We start from the raw sequence: 21,015 nt of genomic DNA, 5'->3' as shown, positions 1-21,015 counted from the left end.
CGTTACCAGTGCATCCAGTGTGAAAAGTCAGACGATAGCATTCATATGGATTAAATCTCACTGCGTGATCATTTATAATGAAGAAGTTGACATTCTTGCTAATGAAGCAAAAAAATTCGGAACTTTAATCGACCTGAAACTTTCGTCTTCTGAAATGTATCGTTTGGCCACACAGAATGTCTTTCAACAGTGACAGGAGGAATGGAACGAATCACAATTTTTCAGGAGGAGATATTATGTCTGCATTCGGCCTGTTGCTCTACGTAGACCCTGGTTCTGCGGCGTTTGCCTACTCAGATGGCTGATGTCCAATGTCTGCCGAGTGTGGTTCAACGACTGAACTTTTCCGATACACTTTCACCGCACTGGAGTTGCTGCAACTTTGTTCTGTGACTGCACTAACTCTACAGATTGTGACATTAATCACATCCCCTTTGTACGTTCAAAATGAGAGAGGCATATACAATCGTTTTTGAAATAGTTACATTGTCTGAAAATAGTGTCTGCTGCCTGTACCGCATTTTTACTTTCTTTGAGTAATCCCGCATATGATAAAGAGCTTCAACATTTTTAAAAGTGGCCAAGCTATCTTTGCAGTTGTAATGTAGCACTGGGAACTATGTTAACAGTCGTTTCATGTTAATACGTATTTCAAATGTATAAGGCCCTTCTTGAAACTGGTGTCCCTATGATCTCATATCGTGTCATTAATTTATATTTTGTGCTGTATGTTTTTTAGCTGGATAAATGGCCATTAGATGCAGAAAGCCAAATAAATAACAACAAAAAGCAAGTTCTTACATAAAAACTAAAACCTTGACGTGAAGCTCAAAGTCAGAAACATACACTGGGTAACAATAACACCATGAAAAAATAGTAGACGACTTTTACTTATAGATTTTACTTTTCATGATGCCTTATTACGTAGTTTCTAGAGCCATGTTTTAGCAAATTTTTAGGTGCTGCCTCAAAGTTGGTACCACTTTCGTGCAAACGCTAGGAATCTTGAATTTGTTATTTTGACATTGTTGCGTTTTAATTCCGTAAGTTGGTGAAGTCGCTTCACTTTCTTGTTTATTACACTTCAGAAGTAACTTAAGCACGAGGTGTACAAAAAGTGGAATATTAGGGATTAATGCCCCGTTCACTGGGAAGTCATTAGCGAAGGAACACAAGCTGACATTAGACAAGGTCAAGGATGGGAACTGGTTGGGTTCTTCCGAAAGGAACCATCCCGGTATTTGCTTTTAGTGATTTAAGGAATCCTTGGAAAACCCATAACTTGAGGTCCTAATTAAGATTCGTACCTCGCTCCTCCTGAAAGTGAGACCAGAAGTTTTTACAACTTTTTCATTTTTTTCCAAATATTTTCTGGTACTTCACCACTGAGCTACATTTTTTTTAATGTTAATGATATTTCCTGGAACCGCAAATGAAAACGTGAAACTCTGGAAATTTAAATAAAAATAAAAATCTCTTAACAAAGAGTCAAAATTTTTACTTGTGAGGTAAAAAGTGATCTTAAGAACAAAACTGCCATACTACGTTGCTTTAAGCCTCTTTGAAATAGTTGGGAGATAGGCGCTGATTAATGAAAGATGAAAATAAGTTCGTGAACGACATGATGTTGTGTCTTCCGCAATGTAAAGCAGTTTACACCACTGGAATCTACAAAGACTGCTTATCCATGTGAGACATTCCAACGTTGCAGTTGAAAATGAAGAAAATTTAAATTGAATACACGTATAATTTTACAGGCCAAAAGATGCTCTGTGCGCAGGGCCTAATCATAAAAGCTAGAGGTGTTATTACGAAAATAAGAGGATGCATAATTATAAGGAGATGATAGTTAACAACTGACACACCAGACTTTAGTCTGTTGTCGTCGTAACAGTAAATTTCTGTTTAAAACGACAGAAATTCGTCGCTTGTTGTTGAACAGGACTAGATTGTGTAGAACAAATTCTACAATGAGGAAACGTAGTGTTACCAAACGAGACGATACACGAATGGAGATTCACTTATAGTTCTGAAGCTGTCAAAAATTATTAGAGTAACCTTGCCAATGAGTTTTGCAGAGTGTTTGTGTGGTGTGGTAGGGTTCTGCAGAATATTTGGCTCTTATTACTGCTATTTTAACAACTTCACACCATTAAACAAGTTTTTTTAATTCTAGAATAGGCTACCGACAGTAAGTATTTCCACGTAGTGCGTAGAGCTTCTGAAAAATAAAGTATTGCCTTTATTAATGACAAAAAGGCGTCAGTGGTTATGGAATGCAACATTAATCTCTCTTAACGGACTGAGGGTCGAGGTAACGCTGGTAGATAACAAATGGGACAATAAACTTCGCATTGATGGCAGTAGGTTTTCTTATACAACACTGACACCACAGCTTCTGCACAATGTATTTGATCCCTAAAAACTCTGCCATTTTCTCTCTAGTGACATAGACAAAAGGCAGGCAGGACGATTAGGGTCTGAGGTACTAGTTCATTGCCGACGTAACGCAAACTCCAACAGGATAAGGATGGGCAAGAAAATCGCTCATGCGCTCGTCAAAGAAATCATCCCACCGTTCGCTTTATCCGCTTAGTGAAAGTGAGGAGAACCTACGTAAGGATGGCCGCACAGGGATTTGAAATTCGGTGTTTCCTAATAAAAATCCCTTGTCCTAAATTCTGTGACCGAGCGAGCTTGCTCAGTTGTTAGCGCAGTGAATTCTTATTCGTGAGGATGCTGGTTCAAATTCCCGTTCTGCTATCATCATGTATGTTTCCGTGTTTTCCTTAAATGTATTGAGGTAAATGCTGGTCCTTTCCTGCATCCGAAATTGTATTACGTCTTTACGAAGTGCTATATAGTCGCGAATAAAATCTTTTATCCAGGCGGTACACAGTCAGTATCTTTAATACCAGTCTCTGATCATCGACTAGAATTAAAAAACAAATCTGTATTATGTCGGTAATAACCTCGTTCTCAACGAAACGTAAAACCCATATTTTCCCTTAATTTCTTAACTTATGCCATACTTCACTCAGTAAGTCGGTAGATAAAACATTGCAAGCCCGAGAACATACATTTCGAACGCTGTGTAAGGTGTTAAGTGAATTTCTGTTTCTAGATATTCCTCTCTGTAACCGTTGATACTGAGATGGGTTTTAGTAGAAATTACAATTTAGTTTTACGACACTATGTACAATCGGAGAAAATTACCACTTCTTGCAACGTAAATGTATCGTATGGAAATTATAATTCTGTTAGAATTGAAGTTTCACGATAAAATTGTAGAAAAATGAAACTTCATTTACTAAAAGGTCTCAGTATTTACTTCAACAACCACTGTTTTAACCATGAAGTAGTACTAGTATCATTTTTTACTCAAAATCACATTTAACTGATGTATTACGCCTGCCGCAAAATGGCTGTTTTTAATACATACGTTTCCTGATAGACTATAAGTACAAACAGCGGTATTTTCGAACTATTGCAGGTAAATCATTTGGGAGTTCTACCATGAAAAGTTTTTATTAGTATCTGAATGTACGGGAAATCGAAGCAAACGTAGTCACTGAAATCTGTGCAACGATGAAACAAAAATATCACATTAGGAAAAGATTTCAGTCATTATATAAAATGATCAGTCAAAATATAAGATACTGAACACCTTCCTATTATGAGTAATAACGAACTTCCTCATTTATGGCGTGATTAAATAATGCAATGCGACTGATTTTTCCACAGAGATGAAAAGTATCCAATTTACTACTTGGAGAATATAAAGAACTGTTGTATAATAATAAAAACACCAGTGGATCCCTAACAAAGCAGTCTGAAGGCTAGATGGGAATTCAGGAACGAATTTCACAACAAATGAAGTCTCACAACAGATGTTTCAACAAGTCTGTGTGTAATATATTTGTTGTTTTCAAAACTGGTGTATAGAAGTTCACACATCTGACAATTCAAAGGACTACCGTACCGATCGTAGTTGTCCTTAATAGTTCAACTTCTTTGCAAAAATGCACGGAAAAGAACGTAACAGCTGTAATCCTTGAAAAATTGGTCAAAACGTCTTAATTAAAATACAATAATAAACTGTCATCTAATTAAGTCACTTGCACCTCATAAATAATACACACAGTACAAACGTTAAACACATCTCCCAGAACTTGCTGCCAATGAGATGGTGAGCAATAAGCAAACATAAACCGACCTTTTTCAGCTGATTAAAGAAGCGTTTGCCTGTGTGATCGATACCATGTAAGGAGGACAAAAGTAGTGCTATTGTGAGTGCTTTGTATGGATGCGAGAAACAACTGCTATTCTGACTTTTTCCACCGATGACGGTGGACTGAACTGCTACGTAAAAAACATAACTGGATTGTAATTCTTGTGAAGTGGACTGCACTAGGTCAACGATCAGAACACACACACACACACACACACACACACACACACACACACACACACACACACACACAACATAAATCCACAAGCAAAAACACAAATGCTCTGGAGATAAAAGACAAACGGAGAGGAACTAAGCAACATTAGGTCAAACGAAGGTGGTGCACAACCACCGAAACTCGTGACTGTATCGACGACTACGAGAAACGTCGGTTGTATAGCTTTTAAGCCATATTAAGAAATGTAAGCTACAGTCACAGACATGGCCTTAATAAAACATATATTTAAGGTAAAGAAGAAGCCTTTGAATTGGAAAACCGTTGGAAAGATGACAGACTCAAATTATTAAGAAACTGAGACAAAATGGTATACTATCAGGAAAGTGCCTGAGATACTAAACACAGATGAGATGCATACGTTATATGGTAAGTTACTTATTTACAAGCAAATACCATTATACTTTAAAAACTTGATTTTATGTGGAATGCAACTGAAGTTGTCCATCAGTGTTGGACGTCACATGAAATGCAGGGTGAGCAGTACTTATATGATATGACTCCATCTATAAATTTCAGGTATCTGACGAAACTCCAGGTAAAATTATTCAGACGGCTCTTGGGAGAGACATACGGCATAATTATAAACTAAACAAAGTTGTTTTAGGTTTAATTTAAAAGACAAATTAAAACAGATATTGTTGAAATTCACTTTTATTTTCATTTTCTGCGAAGAAAGAGTAACCGTGTCTGACAAAGATAATGGTTGTAATTTATCTTTTATATCCCAATAGTCATAATTTCCCAATCACATTCCAACAGAGACGAAATAATGAAGTGTAAATTTGTTAAAAACTTGTGCATTTTTGTTCCTATGTTATTCTCGTCTCGAAAGACGTATTTATTAGAGTGTGTTCTAGGGAGTCATCATGTCCCATTCCTTTAACCATTCCGAAAATGTCTTGTATTAGATTGTGTAGGTGTTGTCAGACTGCTAGTCGAGTATTTCATTGGTCGCCAGAATACTGATTAACGTGTGTTTTTGGCTGTCGAACTGATCGAACGGCCTCTAATTAATATGGCGGAATAACCAGTTATAAACTGGTTAATGCTGGTGATTGAAAAAATGCAAATTATAATCGGTGTTTACAGCGAAGGGGACCTAAAAATTCTCTGTTATAGGATAGTGAAGACAGCTTGGCAGCTACCGGAAATATCTGTCATTCAAAGCAACTACACTTAGGACACATCCGAGCAGTTATTTACAGAAATAACTGAAACCCGACGTCAGAATAGGTCGGATCCGAACCCTGCTTCTGCAACGTAAAGTTTATCGCCAGGAGTGGTGCATTATGAAAAGAATGAAGGAAGGTTAGCTTTGTCTCCAGCAATGTTTGATTTCGAATAGCCACCGAACTAACACTAAGAGTCTTGTCGAATCTTAACTGGCAGCGTTATTTTCAGACATCCACTGGCTACGTACAGTTGGTAGCGCTTACCTGCATAGTGCGTTATATTGGCACCGGATGGCCCATATGCAACTGGCGGCTCGAGAACTGTGAACTGACGGGCAGCGCATGCGTTATGGTTTTATTAGTTCGGTCGTCAATTTGGCAAGACTTTCACGCTGACTTTGCTAGTAGACTTTCATAAAAGGTAAACATGTACGTTTACGTTGATTTACATTAAATAAAGTTATAATTGTACTCACCGAAAGACCGAAATCGCCTATAAGAAACATCCTGTACTTTTTTAAAATAAATACAAATAAATTTATATAAAGACTTCATTAACTTCAGGAAGATATATACTTCGTGAATAAAAGTCCAGCAACTGTACGACCTTTTTCTTCTTAATTTCCTTACAGGTACCTCGTAGTGAAAGCATCACGACGTGATGACGCAAGTGGCGCCTTCCTACTGCGAGAACCTAAATCACAGTTAGTGTGTAATAAAATTAGTCTGAGTTATGTTTTCAATTCTCAGTTTGTTTTAACGATATGTGTACTACAAATAAAACAACATGTGAAGCAGATTCTTTCAAAATGCAAGTTCTACTGTTTCAGCAGGCACTAATGGAAACACACTCGTGAAACTTGGAAACCACTGTGATGACGCTTTCGCTCCGAAGGAAGTACAGGAAGTAATAAAAAAGAACGAAATACAAGGAGTTTACTGGCTTTTGTTCATAAAATATACAGATTGAACCCGAAGTCCATAGAAAGTCTTCGGAGCTTGATCAGGAATAATTTTTGAGCGTTTTGGTGTGAAAGACATTCGCCGGTGGATTGTTATACCATAATTTATTTTCTTTTCATTTATTATCCCATTTGTCATTATATCTGTAATGCACTGAAAATATCAACGTAAGAGTGCAAATGTCGACGGAATGCGCTGTGAGTCCTGTTTGGAAAAAAAACTCGTTCCCTAACTCAGAGTAGTTGTTGTGAACAGTTTTGTCTACGCTTCACTCCCAAGTTTGCATTTAGTACTGGTGGGTTCTGTCTTGGTTCTGTATTGCCGGCGGTGTTAGTTGTTCGTTAACAGTGATAAACGGTAGTAAGGCTAGGTTTACTGATGAAGAGTTCTATAGTAGGCCACCCGGGGTGTGTAGTTACTGAATGAAGTGGACGAGCGGCCAAACTAAGGTATACTAAGCTGTCCACGTATCCAAGGAAACCAGATCGCTGTTGTCCTGTATCTGAGGGTGTTACGTTACTCTGTATTTTGTGTTGTAAGTTTTGGTGAAGGTATATTAGAGGATTTTTCGCACTCATGAAAGTATGTTCACAGAAACGGAGGTAACTGTGATAACAAACCAAGAAAATCGTAATCGCATTATTACTCTGTTTCGAGGCACCGTAGACCGTGTAGCAAAATATGCTGAGCAATCTCCAAGATTTTGTTGGCGTAGTTCTTATTTGCTCTGTATTTCGTCGTCTGCCTCTGTACTACGCGTAACTATGATAAGTGCGTTAAAACTTTCAGGAAGTGCTATCTACTGGGAAAAAATCACTAAAATATTATTCCAAAAGTGTGAAAGTAGCACTAAATGAATAGTTGTGGAGCTAAAAGCCTGATAGGACAGGGCTGGGGATTTGAATCGCTTACTTTCCGAGTGTGCACCAACTGCCTGAAGTACTGCAATACACAGCTCGGCGGCCTAGTAACCCGCTAGGCGGATGGCGTATAACCGGGGCGACACGGTAAATACGAGTGAAAAACGACATAATTCCGACTTCCTGGCGCGGTTGTCGGTTCCATTTCTCCCCGTGTTATTTTATCCATATTCGTAGAAGACGAACATGAACAAGTTCGAAATTATACAGTAGTGTCCAGTTTCTCATTCGACTGCTTTCGTCTTCGACGAGATGACGTTGTCATAATGAACTGCTTCCAGTGTGTACACCCACGTGGTGTAGTCGGTGTAAAAAAGGAAGACAAGGAGGGGGGAGGAGCAGGGGAAGCGTTTGGAATAGGTAAAAAGACGGGTCAGGCGAGAGATGGTCCACCGGAAAGGTAATAGTGGCGGTCTGTGTGATAGGCAGCGGGCGATAAAACGCGACGAATGAGTGGGCCCGCGTACCTGGTAAGCCACCGGCTGTAAACGCGCCCACCGTATATCATCGCCAGTCCTCGTGTTTTCCTTCGCGAAAAACTGCGCCGCCATCCATTTATGCGTTCTTATACAAGCGCCGGCCGGCCTGTACGGCCCTCGTAAAGACGCCGCGCCACGAGCTTTTTGCGTGATAAGTATCGTGCGCCCGCAGTGTATCGCCTTGTCTATCAGTGTTCGCGCTCTTGTTAACGGTTCCGTATATAGTTATCAATTCGTATTTATTGCAAAAACTTGTGCCTCTGCTCTCGTTATGACGTGCTAAATTAGAAGTCAGGGAAATAAAACTCTCCCGTAGCGCTCCGAAGCTCCAGATTCGGCTGTGCGTACCGGTGGCTCGGCGTGGGATGTTTGGTCGCTTTATTTTGTCGAGATCGACGTCTCGGTAGACAGAACACCGCATCATGACTTTGAAACCGCCGGTAAAACACCCATTGTTTATCAAAAAGGGAAGCGGTGGAAAATATATATGCCGAGTAAAAACAATAAGTGTCGCTTCCAGACCAGTCCCGTATCCTTATTTTTGTACCGAAACATCAAGATTTTGAAAAATCAAACGTTTCAGATGACGTGTATACGTGATTATTCTAAAAATATTTGCTTCATATATTGATGACTGAAACAAAAATTTGGACCCTGAAGGGAAAAGCTAGAAATATTGTGATCTCTTTCTGTATCTGACTACTGTTTCTCAAACTTAATTATATAGTTTTGTGTCAGAAACTTCAGTGATATTGCACCCGAAACATAGATTTTCACTTTCCTTAAAATTAAATTCACCTATGTTCTCTTCACTTAATTTTCAGTTTTTAAGTTAAAACGAAAAAAATATACCTTTAATTAAATGGAAAATGCTGTGCAAAAAAAGAAAGAAATGGATTCAGGACAATTTAACAGGAGCGCTACAGCGAAACTGAGTAGTGTAACAATACGTTTAAGAAAATGATATTACGTATGTGGCAGCATTAGTTTGTTACAATATATCTTAAATGTTTGTACGCCGCGTAAAATATTGAGATTACGAATACAGAATTAAATTCGCCTCCAGTTAGGCATCTGATAACACAGTCTAGTAATGAAATCCTTTATTTTTATGCAATAAACATTCGTGACAGATGGAAACCACGTCTGTGGAATCTAACCCGGACGTAAATAGTGGCAGGTTTACGTTATGAGGTGTAGAAGGATGCAGCAGTGCGAGCTACGATCTATTCACTCGGTGCTGATTTTAGTAACTATAATTTTCCTGATTTTTAATACATAATGCGTAAATTAGTATTTCACAAAAATTTATAGAAACCTGCAGGTCCAGTTATTGGGAATAAATTGCGTCTTTCAATCAGCGTGTGAATACAATGAGCTAAAATTTTTGTTATGTAACAATTGAGGCATTAAAAACCCGCGGATAACGCCACTGTCCTATGTTTTCTGCGTAAATAGTAACCTCGCATTCATTTCTACACATAATTTTAACGATTAGCTGTTATCATCTGAATTTATTCCAGCATTGGGAGAATGGAGTATTTAGTATCGACTGATTCTGATGACGTAAGAAACGGCAACATTTTTAATCTTCTGTTCTTCTGAAGGTCTCCAGCTCAATGGCGGCACTAGCAAATAACTAGTTAACCAGAGCACGGAAACATCAAATTTCCTTTTCCTTGGTGTAATCCCGTTTCACTCTAACTGAAGGTAAAATATGTTTTCTCCCTTATAGGAGAATAGGGAGAATAGGAACACGGACTATTAAGAAATTATCCCACACAAAAACTTAACTCAAGTGTAACACTTAAATGTTTCATCAGAAATTCCCATCGGGCTGTGTCGAAAACCATGCCTCCGTTCGCAGCGTTACTGTATACCGCCATGTCGTGCGCCTTTTTTTTGTCTCTTTTTTGTTCCTTGGGTTCACTGAACTATGTCGCCAAAATGTTGGTATAAGGCTACTTCCTTCCCATGACCCCCTCAGGTGTGTAGAGCAAACTGATGATACATTTACGGTATTTAGCCCAGCTTGGGCCTTTCGTATATTTCGAATCGTGTATATTTATCTTTCAAAAATAGCTGTTATTATTACTGTTCGTTGTGGCTTCTCCCCTCGGCAAGTGACACTGCATGTCATAACGAGATAGTGTTAAGTTTTATTCCCAAACATGTTCAACAATAATGATATAGTCTGATATTCTTCAATTTTGCAGCAAGTGACAAATATAAAACCACCTCACCCTAAAAGTATGCCCTAAAAAAGAGGAAGTTCGCATCTGCTGATGAATGAATGTGATCGCGGTTGATCTGTATGATAATAAATGTGGGGCGTGTATCTACTAGTAAGTTTATGGCATAGCCACAGTTTCTACGTATAACCACAACTCATTACTGTTAGCAATAAAGCTTTTAAAGGCACAGGCTGGTCTAGGGTCAATTAATTATGCTGTTATTATGGTATATTTATTTATATTAAGTTATTTCTTTTGTTTATAATGACATATGTTTAAATATATACTTTCGTTTATATATAGCTTACATTTAAATGCCACATATCCAGAAAAATGCTATGAATGTGGAGCAAAATGCAGAGGACAGAGCATTATTTTTCAAAGATTGAAACTGACTTTCACTTACTGCATGTAAAATACAGTATTCTGATAGTTCGGGAACACTTAAAAAGTTAAGTATAAAGAAAGTGAACCAGAGGGCACCAGAACCTGGCTCGTTTGTGTCATTTATACTTGCTGTTTGTTACAATACGCCTAATTATATGGGGGACTGATGACCTTAGCTGTTTAGTCCCCCTTAAACATCCCAACAACCACCACCACCGCCTAATTATAATGATACCACAAGGAGAACATTTTTGTAAACTTAGAAGCATAATTCCACCTGCACGGCGATTTAACTGTAGCAGAATAAAAATGATTTAAATGGCTCTAAGCACTACGGGACTTAACATCTAAGGTTTTCAGCCCCTAGACTTAGAAGTACTTAAACCTAACTGACCTAAGGACATCACACACATCCATGTCCGAGGGAGGATTCGAACCTGAGACCGTAGCAGCAGCGCGGTTCCGGACTGATGCGCCTAGAACCGCTCGGTCACAGCAGCCGGCTGTAGCAAAGTAATTAACCGTTTTGCGAGCGCTAGATTTCCACTACTAATAATTTGGATATTATTACATCCGGTACAGATTACTAGGATATTTTGACTACATTCTCAAAGGAGGTAAGCCTAACTATCGCAATGCAAATCAACATGGTTGAAAAATTTCAAAATCTTTAATTCACAGACGCAGTGACTGAGCAGTTTCTGAAGAAAATATTTTGAGAGAGACGTTTGGCTCAACTGAATTTTTAATTAAGAGACAGTACTGTTTCGTTATAGGTATTACTTTGCTGTCAGTACCTGTGCAGTTAAACAAACACCGTTGCCAAACAAAACAGTAAGGGTTTAATTTTAAAGCAGCAGAATATATTTACTTGGAATGTACCAGTTGGAAAATAATGGAAAGTCTGCAAATCGTAAGTTAACGTCCCTTGGAACACAATCTTCGTATTAGATACCAATTCTATGTCACCTTAGAGCAGAATTGTTTATTCTTATTTTTTAATTCTATTAAGCGAAACGTCCTGCGTACCACAGCAAGCAATTATCTAATCTATTAAGATTTCCAGTGTAAAAACTACATACAGTATCGCACATAAAAGTGCAATATAAAAAACCCTTTGCAGCAGTAGCCATCTGTGACATGTTAGAGACTAGGGTAAATGTGAAGTAGTGTTGTTAACGGGATGTAACAACAGTACTAAAACGTGCTGTAGGTTTTCAAAAAATGAAATACATTAAACATGTAACAGAGTTTAATTTCCGATCTAAGGAAATTCCAAGTATTCATATGAACCAAGATACTTAAAAATTGGTAGTTGGAACTTAGAAACATTCTGATAACATTTATCTACTGAAACTGGGCGTAGAAGGACAGTTTTTATCAGGACCAACCCGATTCATTAACTATAATACTTTCCCACATTCTATGAACTTCCGTCATGTACCGAACATATTTTGCATCGATTTCTGTCTATTTTCCTTTCCAGCCATCCGTTACATGCAATACTCAAGTAAGCATAATATAATTTGGACTTAACTGTAATAAGTACGTGTGATATATTTTTACCGAAATGTAACATTCCTCTAGTCAATTATTAATCAGACCAATCTCTTGGCATTCAGGATGACAACTGACGAGTGATCCAAAGCAGAAAATCGGAAGAAAGTAGTATATAAAAGAACAGAATAAGAAGAAAGACATCGCAATAAAAACGAGTATTCCGTGTTGTAGCCAAAATCTCTTTCTGTTGGTTCAAGATGACAAAAAGTAATTTTTCTCCCACTTTACCAAGCAAGGCAGCTATTTTTACTATTTTACGTCCCCGGATATAACAAATTTGCACAAAATATCACTTCTTATAGAATTTTGTCAAAAACTGTAAAGAAAAGTGATTCAAAACTTCAAAAGTTTACATTTATTCAGAAATCTGCGATATGCCGTATGTTCGCAGCAGACACAGGTCACACTTGTAAGGCTTGCTGACTAGATACACTTGACTACGGAGAGAAAAAAAATGCTACTTTCTATCAAGATAAACGTCATAAAATTGCCTATGTTTCTGTAGTGTTAAATATAAATCAGAGCAAAGACCCTTTATCACTAACAAAAAACAATCCTAATACTTTAATGCGAAGTTGCCTGAGTGTTTGCAGTTACTATCCTGAGCACCGTCGAGAAACTATAAACTTAGGGAAGAAAAATCCTAAGTCTGCTTAATTGAAGCTTTCAGCAGTATATAATGTAACTGCTATTCCCGTACTACACAGGCCTGGTATTTTAAACACATTTGGCTTCTTCGTGAAAGAAAGAAACAACGTGCGCCACTCTCTCCTGTAAGAATAAAACTTGTCAATTTCAGTCGGGAAATATTTAATTGAAGAGTGTCTTATATCAGAACCGCTGTAACACGATGAAGTAAGTCATTATTAACTACCTGTTTTGATCATCTTCAGGAAAATACGGTTATTTACATCTGCCTGAATGGCAATGTTCTTACTGTTGTGCCAATTGCTGTAAAAGACGTTCTTGAAGCTCGACCGTCAATGGTAAAATGCCACATACGGTGAATGTGTTGCTATAGCTCATTAATCTTCGTACAGTGATGTAATCAGATTCCATCCTTCCACATGCAGAGCGCTATTTATTACAAATAGACGCATCGACGATTTGTATCGTCTAGCAACATTCGTGTTTTTAATTTTTTTTTTTTTTTTTTTTTTTTTTTTTTTTTTTTTTTTTTTGCGGACTAATAACACTATAAAGTTCTTACGTCATCATCAATCCTGTCTCATGTGGTTCTGTCCCAGTTATACGTTTGTTGCCCAGTCTTCAGACCCACTTGTAACCATGGTAATGTTAATGTTTCCTTGGAATCACTAACAAAAACACAATCTTTCTCAAAGTTTCGTGTCGAAAAGAGACAAAATTTCTCTAAGTTTCCAAATTTTTAAGCTGCCAATTACATGTAAGCGTTAACAATACCACAGCATCTGTTCGTTAGTAATATCATTTCTCGAGGATTTCTTTGTTAAAGAATAACATAAATCGTGCTCTTTACCCCAGGTAAAAACAGATTGTGGGGCAGACAAACGTATAACGTGAAGCCGTTTAGTATTAAATAATACGCAGGTTAATGATATTAACATTTTTAGAAAATTTAGTAATCAACATTAGCAAAGTAGTAGCCTTGTTCACAGTACCTTTAGTACCGAATTAAGACTAAGCTCAATGACACGCTTTTAAAGAACTATGCTTTCCGGAAACACCGTTTTTCTAGTTTATTATTACTTACCCACGCTTTAGTTTTGGCCTAAAGGCGATATAGCCACCTCTCACTGTTTTAGGAAGTTTATAGGATCTTACAGGGTAATGATACATTTATTAAAATGATACCTTAATTCGTTTAAAACAACACATGATTGTGTCGAGTGACAGCTGCTGTGTTAGTTGGTAAGGGCTGATGAGATCTGGTTAATTGTTGTATGAAGTAACTGTACTGGTCTGCATACAGTTTACTCTTCGAAAAAATGTGATTTGTATCTCTTACTGTTAATCCGTCATATTCATATTAAGGATATGTCGAAACTGTATTCACTTAATGTAGCTGAGAAATGATCAACCATTAAATGTCCTACGAATTATGGATCTTATAAAGTTTTTATTTGAATTAATTCTGAGTTATCATGGCTTCGAGGCATTGTTTGACTTCATTTGTCCACAATATTTCGCTTTACTGCGTGTCGATGACAGATAATTACTCGTAAATACAAGTTTGCACACCTACATGCCATCTTCCGTGGATCTCATCTTTATTTCCGAAGCTGTGTCAATTTAGAGATTGTGTGGTACAGGGTGACCTGCTATTACGCATTTTATGTCTTTACGGCGTACATATTTCGCAGAAGATACTGTGCACTCTACACAGGATGGAGTCTGGTTGTGATATGGTACGAATATTAAATAACTACAGCAGTGCATTTTAATATTTGCTGGACACTGCTTTCTGCTACTCACGGTTGTGGCGGAGGGTGGTTTTCACGAATTCTGTTCCGTTACAAAGTTTTGGAAGCGACGCAGTTGAGGGCGCGCAGGTTTTGCAGCGTGCTGGGTCCTTCACCATAATCATTTCGTACACAGAGGTGACAGTGATGAACAGACTGCTGGTCAAACTTCGTATGGAAGTCAGAGAGAACTAAATGTACGTGGAAGAGAGGAGAAGCCGTTCCACCGGCGCGCACCGCCCGGCTGTTCGGCTGGTGGGCTTGCGCCGCGCGGTTGACCGTGTCTCCGACCACGCCAGCCGTCTGGCTCGGCGTTGCTATTCGGCAACCGCTTCCACTCTTGCGCGTCACACCACTGGCTTCTGCAGGAGGAACCCCAAATCGAACGATAAAATTTCGGAGGTAGTTCATGGGAATTTTCTTAGTATTCAGGTTTAATCGCCTCAGTCCTTATATAGTGTAATCGCTACATTCAACTTTAGCTTCTTTGTAGCTCAAGAAAGAAACTGAACTAGCTGAGCCTGCCTGTGGCATACCCTTTACACCATGTGTTTTCTGTGCATCACTTGCTTTCGTTTCTGCAAAATTTTGCACTCTCCGCTGGCTCATTAAACAGTAGTAACGTAATTATGATTTGTTCAGTTTGTTGACTCCAATACCTTTGTTTCACAAGAGTGTAATATGCAACCAGCAAAACGTAAAACGCGAAATACAGGATAATGGAACAGTCCTCAGGCGAACCAAAAATACTGTAGTTGCCGTTACGTCGTTAACAGATCACCTTAGCGTCTTCATGGTTTGGTGTGGGATGGGTCAACAACCTCTATCTAACTGTTAAACATGGTCGTTTCCGCTTTCAGTAGTGAAAAATTATTTTATTTTATATTTTTTGCAACTGCAACGATCTTCATGGAGACATCTCAAATTAAGTATACACACAGGCACAAAAACATCTGTTACCCTACTGTCAGGTGTGGCCATATGAACATGAGAACAACATCTTTCCACCTGAATTGTTATTAAATGTATTTATTCACCACTATCGCGATTTCGACCTATTATGCCACTCTCACGTGGCAGCTCACTACGAGATACGACAGTGCATATCTCTCCCTTCAGCAGGACATTTCTCTCGCGTCAACCTTGTTTACATATTCCGTGTGTATAATTAGACAGGAATCTTCGTCATTTATATAAAAGTAGGTAGCACTCCATATAATAATTATTATCAAATCATCTGCGCACATAATTTCGACTAAGCGTCCACCTAATTTCACATCTGTCAACTGAATTGTTAAATGGTCTTTTATAGGGATGACAAACACGCATGTCTTATTGTACACATGGATCAAGTAAAGATGGTTGACACGATGACATTTTAAAAGGAACCATATGGACTGACGCACTTCATAGTGAGAGTGGCGTAATAAGACAAATGGCGACCGTGAAACACAAATGCATTTAATAACAGTACAGGAGCAAAATACCGTCAGTTCTAAGGGCCATTTTTTCGCAAAACGTATTTTCAGTGCTATTTCGTCCTCGGTAGTTTGCTGTATGTGCCTAGAATTGATTCAAGAGTCAAACTGTGGAGTCTCTAGCATTCATTGGTAGACGGCTTACTGTCTTTTTGCCAAACTGTGCTTCTCTATGGAGCTCCAAAATTTAAAAGATATAAGAAGTGGTTTCTGTTGACTCAATTTCTACGTGTTAAAAACTTAATGATGTATTTTCGCATGTTTATTATCCCAAATAAAACGCATTGTCTTTATGTTAGTGACACTTGGGACAAAAATTTTATTTATGCTATTTTGTCGATAACTCATATTTTTGAGACGGCGGCTGTGTACAAAATAAAAGTTAATTCTTCGAAACAAGAAATCGGCAAATATTCATAATGGTATTTATTTACACAAACAGAGGCGTTACCGGTTTTAAAGAAATATTTTCATCTTCAGACAACTGTCGACATTATTTTACATTGCATTTGTTTTTGTTTACATTAATTACTGGGAAAAGAACAGCCAAAAACTAATGTAAATAGTACTAAACCGGCAACGACGCTATTTGTGGAAGTAAACAGCAGCTGATTGCTTTTTTGTTCTTTCCATGAATCAATTTGTAAAAACATTCTTATTGACATTTATAAACAATCGGTTTCCTGCTATGACAGTTGAGACGTTCTTAATTAAGTATTTATTTTGTAATTCGTCTCTTTATCTTATGCTGTGTTGCGGTGAGCAGCACAATTCCGTGGTGTCAGTGTACCTTCTCAATTTGTTGGATACAAATTAGTTCCATCTGAACAGAGATATACTGTTTTTTCATTCTCCTGGCATATGTCAGATTTGACACATTGAACGTTGTCCGTTTCCAATATTCGTATGTAATTCCCGTAATGTTTATTTGGTTTTGTGTTTATTTGTGTACTCTGTGACTTATTCACCACACACTTTCGCATGACCTTTGACCTAGCAACTATATTTATGACTTTCTGATTGGTACTGAGCATTACCCGAAACTACAATCGAAATAACTAAAAAATTAAAATTTTTGGAAGTCGTATACGGAAACGACCACGTTTAAGAGCGTCGTTGTGCCGTTCTCCCACTGCATTCAGTGAACCTATACACGAGGGGCTTGTTGATCAACACTTCATCAGTAATCCTCTCCATACCGCTCAACAGTGCTGTTAACGTATAATTAACACTGGTGTAGAAACAAACCCGAGACAGAACTGAGCAGTACTTAATGCAAATACCAGGGTGAAGAGTAGAGTGAGCACCACTGTTGTCTACAGGAAGTATATGTGTGAATGGAACAATTTTGTTTCTAAACAAACACACATTTGCACTGTTGTACAGATATTATTAGTGCAATACAGATAAAAAAGATAAATTACTAAGAAAACTACTGAAATGCACTTATTCTGTAAATATCCAATGGAGACTACGGATGTCTTATGTCAAAATATTCTGAAAATATCCTCTGTAATTCTGTCGTCGTGGGTCGTGTTGACCCTCTTGGCGAGTCCTTCAGCGCGACTGATTCTGTGGTCAGGGGTGGTGATATGTTAACACGAATAAAAATTAAACGTACCTAGTCGCCATTTATTTAATTGGCTGGCAACACGATACTCCCGAATCTTTGTCTGTACATACGGTTACTGCCGAAATATACCTATGTTTATACGCTTTAATCGCGTTTAAGTGTTCCTAATCACAAATTTCCTATGTGATGAAGCGCATCTTCCTGAGGTTAGGAGCTTCCATTTGTCGTTTGAACGGGTCTATGAAGCAACTTCGATTTGTTTTAAAACCCCCGACTTCTTAGCAGAATTTTCAGGATGACACAATGAGACAAAAGATATCACATGCTCTAGAAGTATAAAAGGCGTTACAGCAGGTCACCCTGTATAGGCCAGGCTTTAAATTAATATAGCTTCATAAATAAAAACGAAAAACGAACACAAGATGAGACATAGTGGTCGAGATATGTATGAGTAAATAATATAAAAATTAGAAAATCTCGCATTATTAAAAAAATCAAAAGTGTCATTCGGCTTGTTCAGCTTTTCAACAAAATAATTCTCGAGAAGTCACACTATGTGCGAAGGTGCTGCTATGGTATTGCTAATGCTAACTTGGAAAGTGACAGCTGAACAAAGTAACCTATGGAAACAACGAAATATCGTTTATTACGGCTCACGTAATTAAGCTGTTAATTACAAATAAGAATTAACCTGTTCCACATCATACGTTTGTCTGCGCCAACATCTATTTTGCCTCTGCCAGAGAACAAGTGGGTTTTCGTTATTATTTAACAAATTTATTCTCGAGGAAAAAATTTACGAACGACCAAATGCTGTGCTACTGTTAAACCTTACACCCAATTGGCAGGTTAGTAATTCTAACTTTAGAAACTCTGATACATTTTACGAATTTGAAATTCATTGCCGGCCGGAGTGGCCGTTCGGTTCTGGGCGCTACAGTCTGGAGCCGAGAGACTGCTACGGTCGCAGATTCGAATCCTGCCTCGGGCATGGATGTGTGTGATGTCCTTAGGTTAGTTAGGTTTAATTAGTTCTAAGTTCTAGGCGACTGATGACCTCAGCAGTTGAGTCGCACAGTGCTCAGAGCCATTTGAACCATTTGAACCAAATTCATTGCAGTAAACATTAACTTTACCATGGTCACAGGTCACACTGGAGATTGGACACACAGACATTTAAATGGAACAGAATTATGTAAACAGTGAATTCATGGTGAGCTAGTAATTTTAAAGAGTTATTGATCAGCGAGAATAGTATTGACAATGGGGCTGTTACTAAACAACGCACAGCGTCTTACGTCTTTTTGTAATGTAATATTGTCATTAGTTGCGGTTCATTTAATGAATTTGTAAGTATGTAGTCATTATGTTGTGCATACCCATCATGTGTAAAATGTTCATAATATCACTCAAATCTCCGTTGTAGACTAATGAGATAAAAGAAGCAATTTTCAACTGATAGATGCGCTATTTTATTACCAGCAGTTGTCGATGCACATGTAATTGAACCAGGTATGATTTTAAGACGAACAAAAGCTCTTTCTTTTTGGAACCACTTTTTAAAAAGCATACCTTGCAAGTCATAGAAATTTATAGACTTATGGTAAGACACCATGAGAAACTTCAGCATGATACAGTAAAATGCTTCCAAATAATTGAAATCAAGATAAGAAATGCAAATTATAAAATGTAGTGGACTGAGAGACAGAATACGTCTAGAACCAGAAAACGAAAGCTACTACTAAAATACCTGAACACACTTTGGCATGTAAACAACAAGACAGTATTACTTTAACAGTTTGGAATAATTTCAAACGTCTGATAGCCACAATCCTATCGCTAAGAGATTTAAACCGTATAAACATTCCACTTACTCGAAGATACACAATTTTTTTTATGTGAGAGATATGTTTTGTACTGTTAAATGTTAGATAAAAAATTGTACAAGCAGCATTTCAAGTAAGCTTATGTTTTTTTTTTGTTTTTTTTTCTAACGTGAGAGAAAAGAACACTATATTCCATGTTTAATTAACTTTTCTCGCATTTTAATTGATTTAAAATGTATGACATAGATGCTCTCCTAATTATAAACCAAAATTTCACCTGTATATGGTTGAACATTAACGCAAAATAATCTTTCAGCCTCCATGACTTTTCAAATAATATTCACAACTGGTGGACTGAATGATTTCTAATAGTGCATAAATCTCAAATTTTCTTAGAGTGTATCTTGAAGATCTCTGTAAATGTGAAAATTCATTTTCACTTTTTCTGAATACTCATTAAAAATTCATTCATTTTTGTCTGTTTTATTATCCTGTGAGTGCATAGAAAAAATAATACTCACAGAATAACAGACATAAATTACCTCTTTCATTATTTTTTTCTTCAAGGATGGTATTGCCAATTCTGTACAAAATTGAAAAATTAATTTATTTCTTAGATAATATCGTTCTGTCAGTTGCTTAGCATTTCCACAGTTATAACACGATATTAATATCTGCTCGCAAAAATGTTACAACTTAGTCTGAGCATTTTCCTGTATCATTTGCGGGAGCATGAGAGAAAACCTTTTGGAGGGACGATTTGACAGGTGCAAATGCTAGTCTCATTTCACTGTGCTTCGCAGTAACTATGGGACTGGGGATAACTGGTGAAAAAAATTGTGGTTGCAGATTAAGGCGTGCAGCTGGAAGACTTACATCCGTGAAGTCGGACATGTTTCGGCGCCGTCTCCGCGCCGTCATTCAGCCAGTACGTCGGGATGTTCGTCAAATGGGGCGCATTGCGCTGCTGCACAGAGCGCCAGCGACCAGGTACCACAACACTGCAACGCTTGGCCTGCGTCCGTGTCTTGGGGCCCAGGGGCTTCTTTCACGAGGGGTGCCGGGTGAGGGAAAAGTCACCTATCCATTTTCCGCGGCGCCGCCCCCTCCCTTTGCTTTTCACTTTCGCCGCACGAGCGTTTTTTTCTGGCAGCGCACGCGCGTGCTTGGCTCCCCCACTAGCAGCGAGCAGCGGAGGCCCTCCGTATCGTATTGTAAGGCTACACTTACTGAAGTGGAGCCGGCCGATGTGTTCTTCTCCTCCTCCCTACAGGTAGGTCCGAGGTCCCGCCCGCTCGAACCGCATGGCAGCCGCCGCCAGATAAGCCATGATGTCACCGGCGACCAATGAGCGCGCGCCGCTCACCTGGCCTGCCTGCACACAGGTGGCTCTGGCCGTGCCCATTCAACCGCCTTCATTCAGCCCGGCGTCTCGCTAGCCGCCGGACGGTGCTGGATACGCTCTGTCCACAGCGCACTTCCCAGATGCTGATTCTTAACGACCCAAAATCGA

General features: G+C 38.4%; 1 protein-coding gene across 1 annotated transcript in view; it reads right to left on the bottom strand.

Moving 5' to 3' along the window:
* Positions 1-20,701, bottom strand: part of LOC126471196 (zinc finger protein ZIC 3-like) — a 442,250-nt gene extending 421,549 nt beyond the window's left edge. The window contains exon 1 of the mRNA XM_050099309.1: positions 20,379-20,701. Coding sequence (XP_049955266.1) covers positions 20,379-20,423 — 45 coding nt within the window. The 5' untranslated portion in view covers positions 20,424-20,701. The remainder of the gene's footprint in view (positions 1-20,378) is intronic.
* Positions 20,702-21,015: the final 314 nt, after the last annotated feature.

Source organism: Schistocerca serialis, chromosome 3 (genome assembly GCF_023864345.2).
Source record: "Schistocerca serialis cubense isolate TAMUIC-IGC-003099 chromosome 3, iqSchSeri2.2, whole genome shotgun sequence".
NCBI classification, from domain to species: domain Eukaryota; kingdom Metazoa; phylum Arthropoda; class Insecta; order Orthoptera; family Acrididae; genus Schistocerca; species Schistocerca serialis.
Note: the sequence above shows the minus strand (reverse complement) of the source record. Positions and strands in the feature narration are given on the sequence as shown.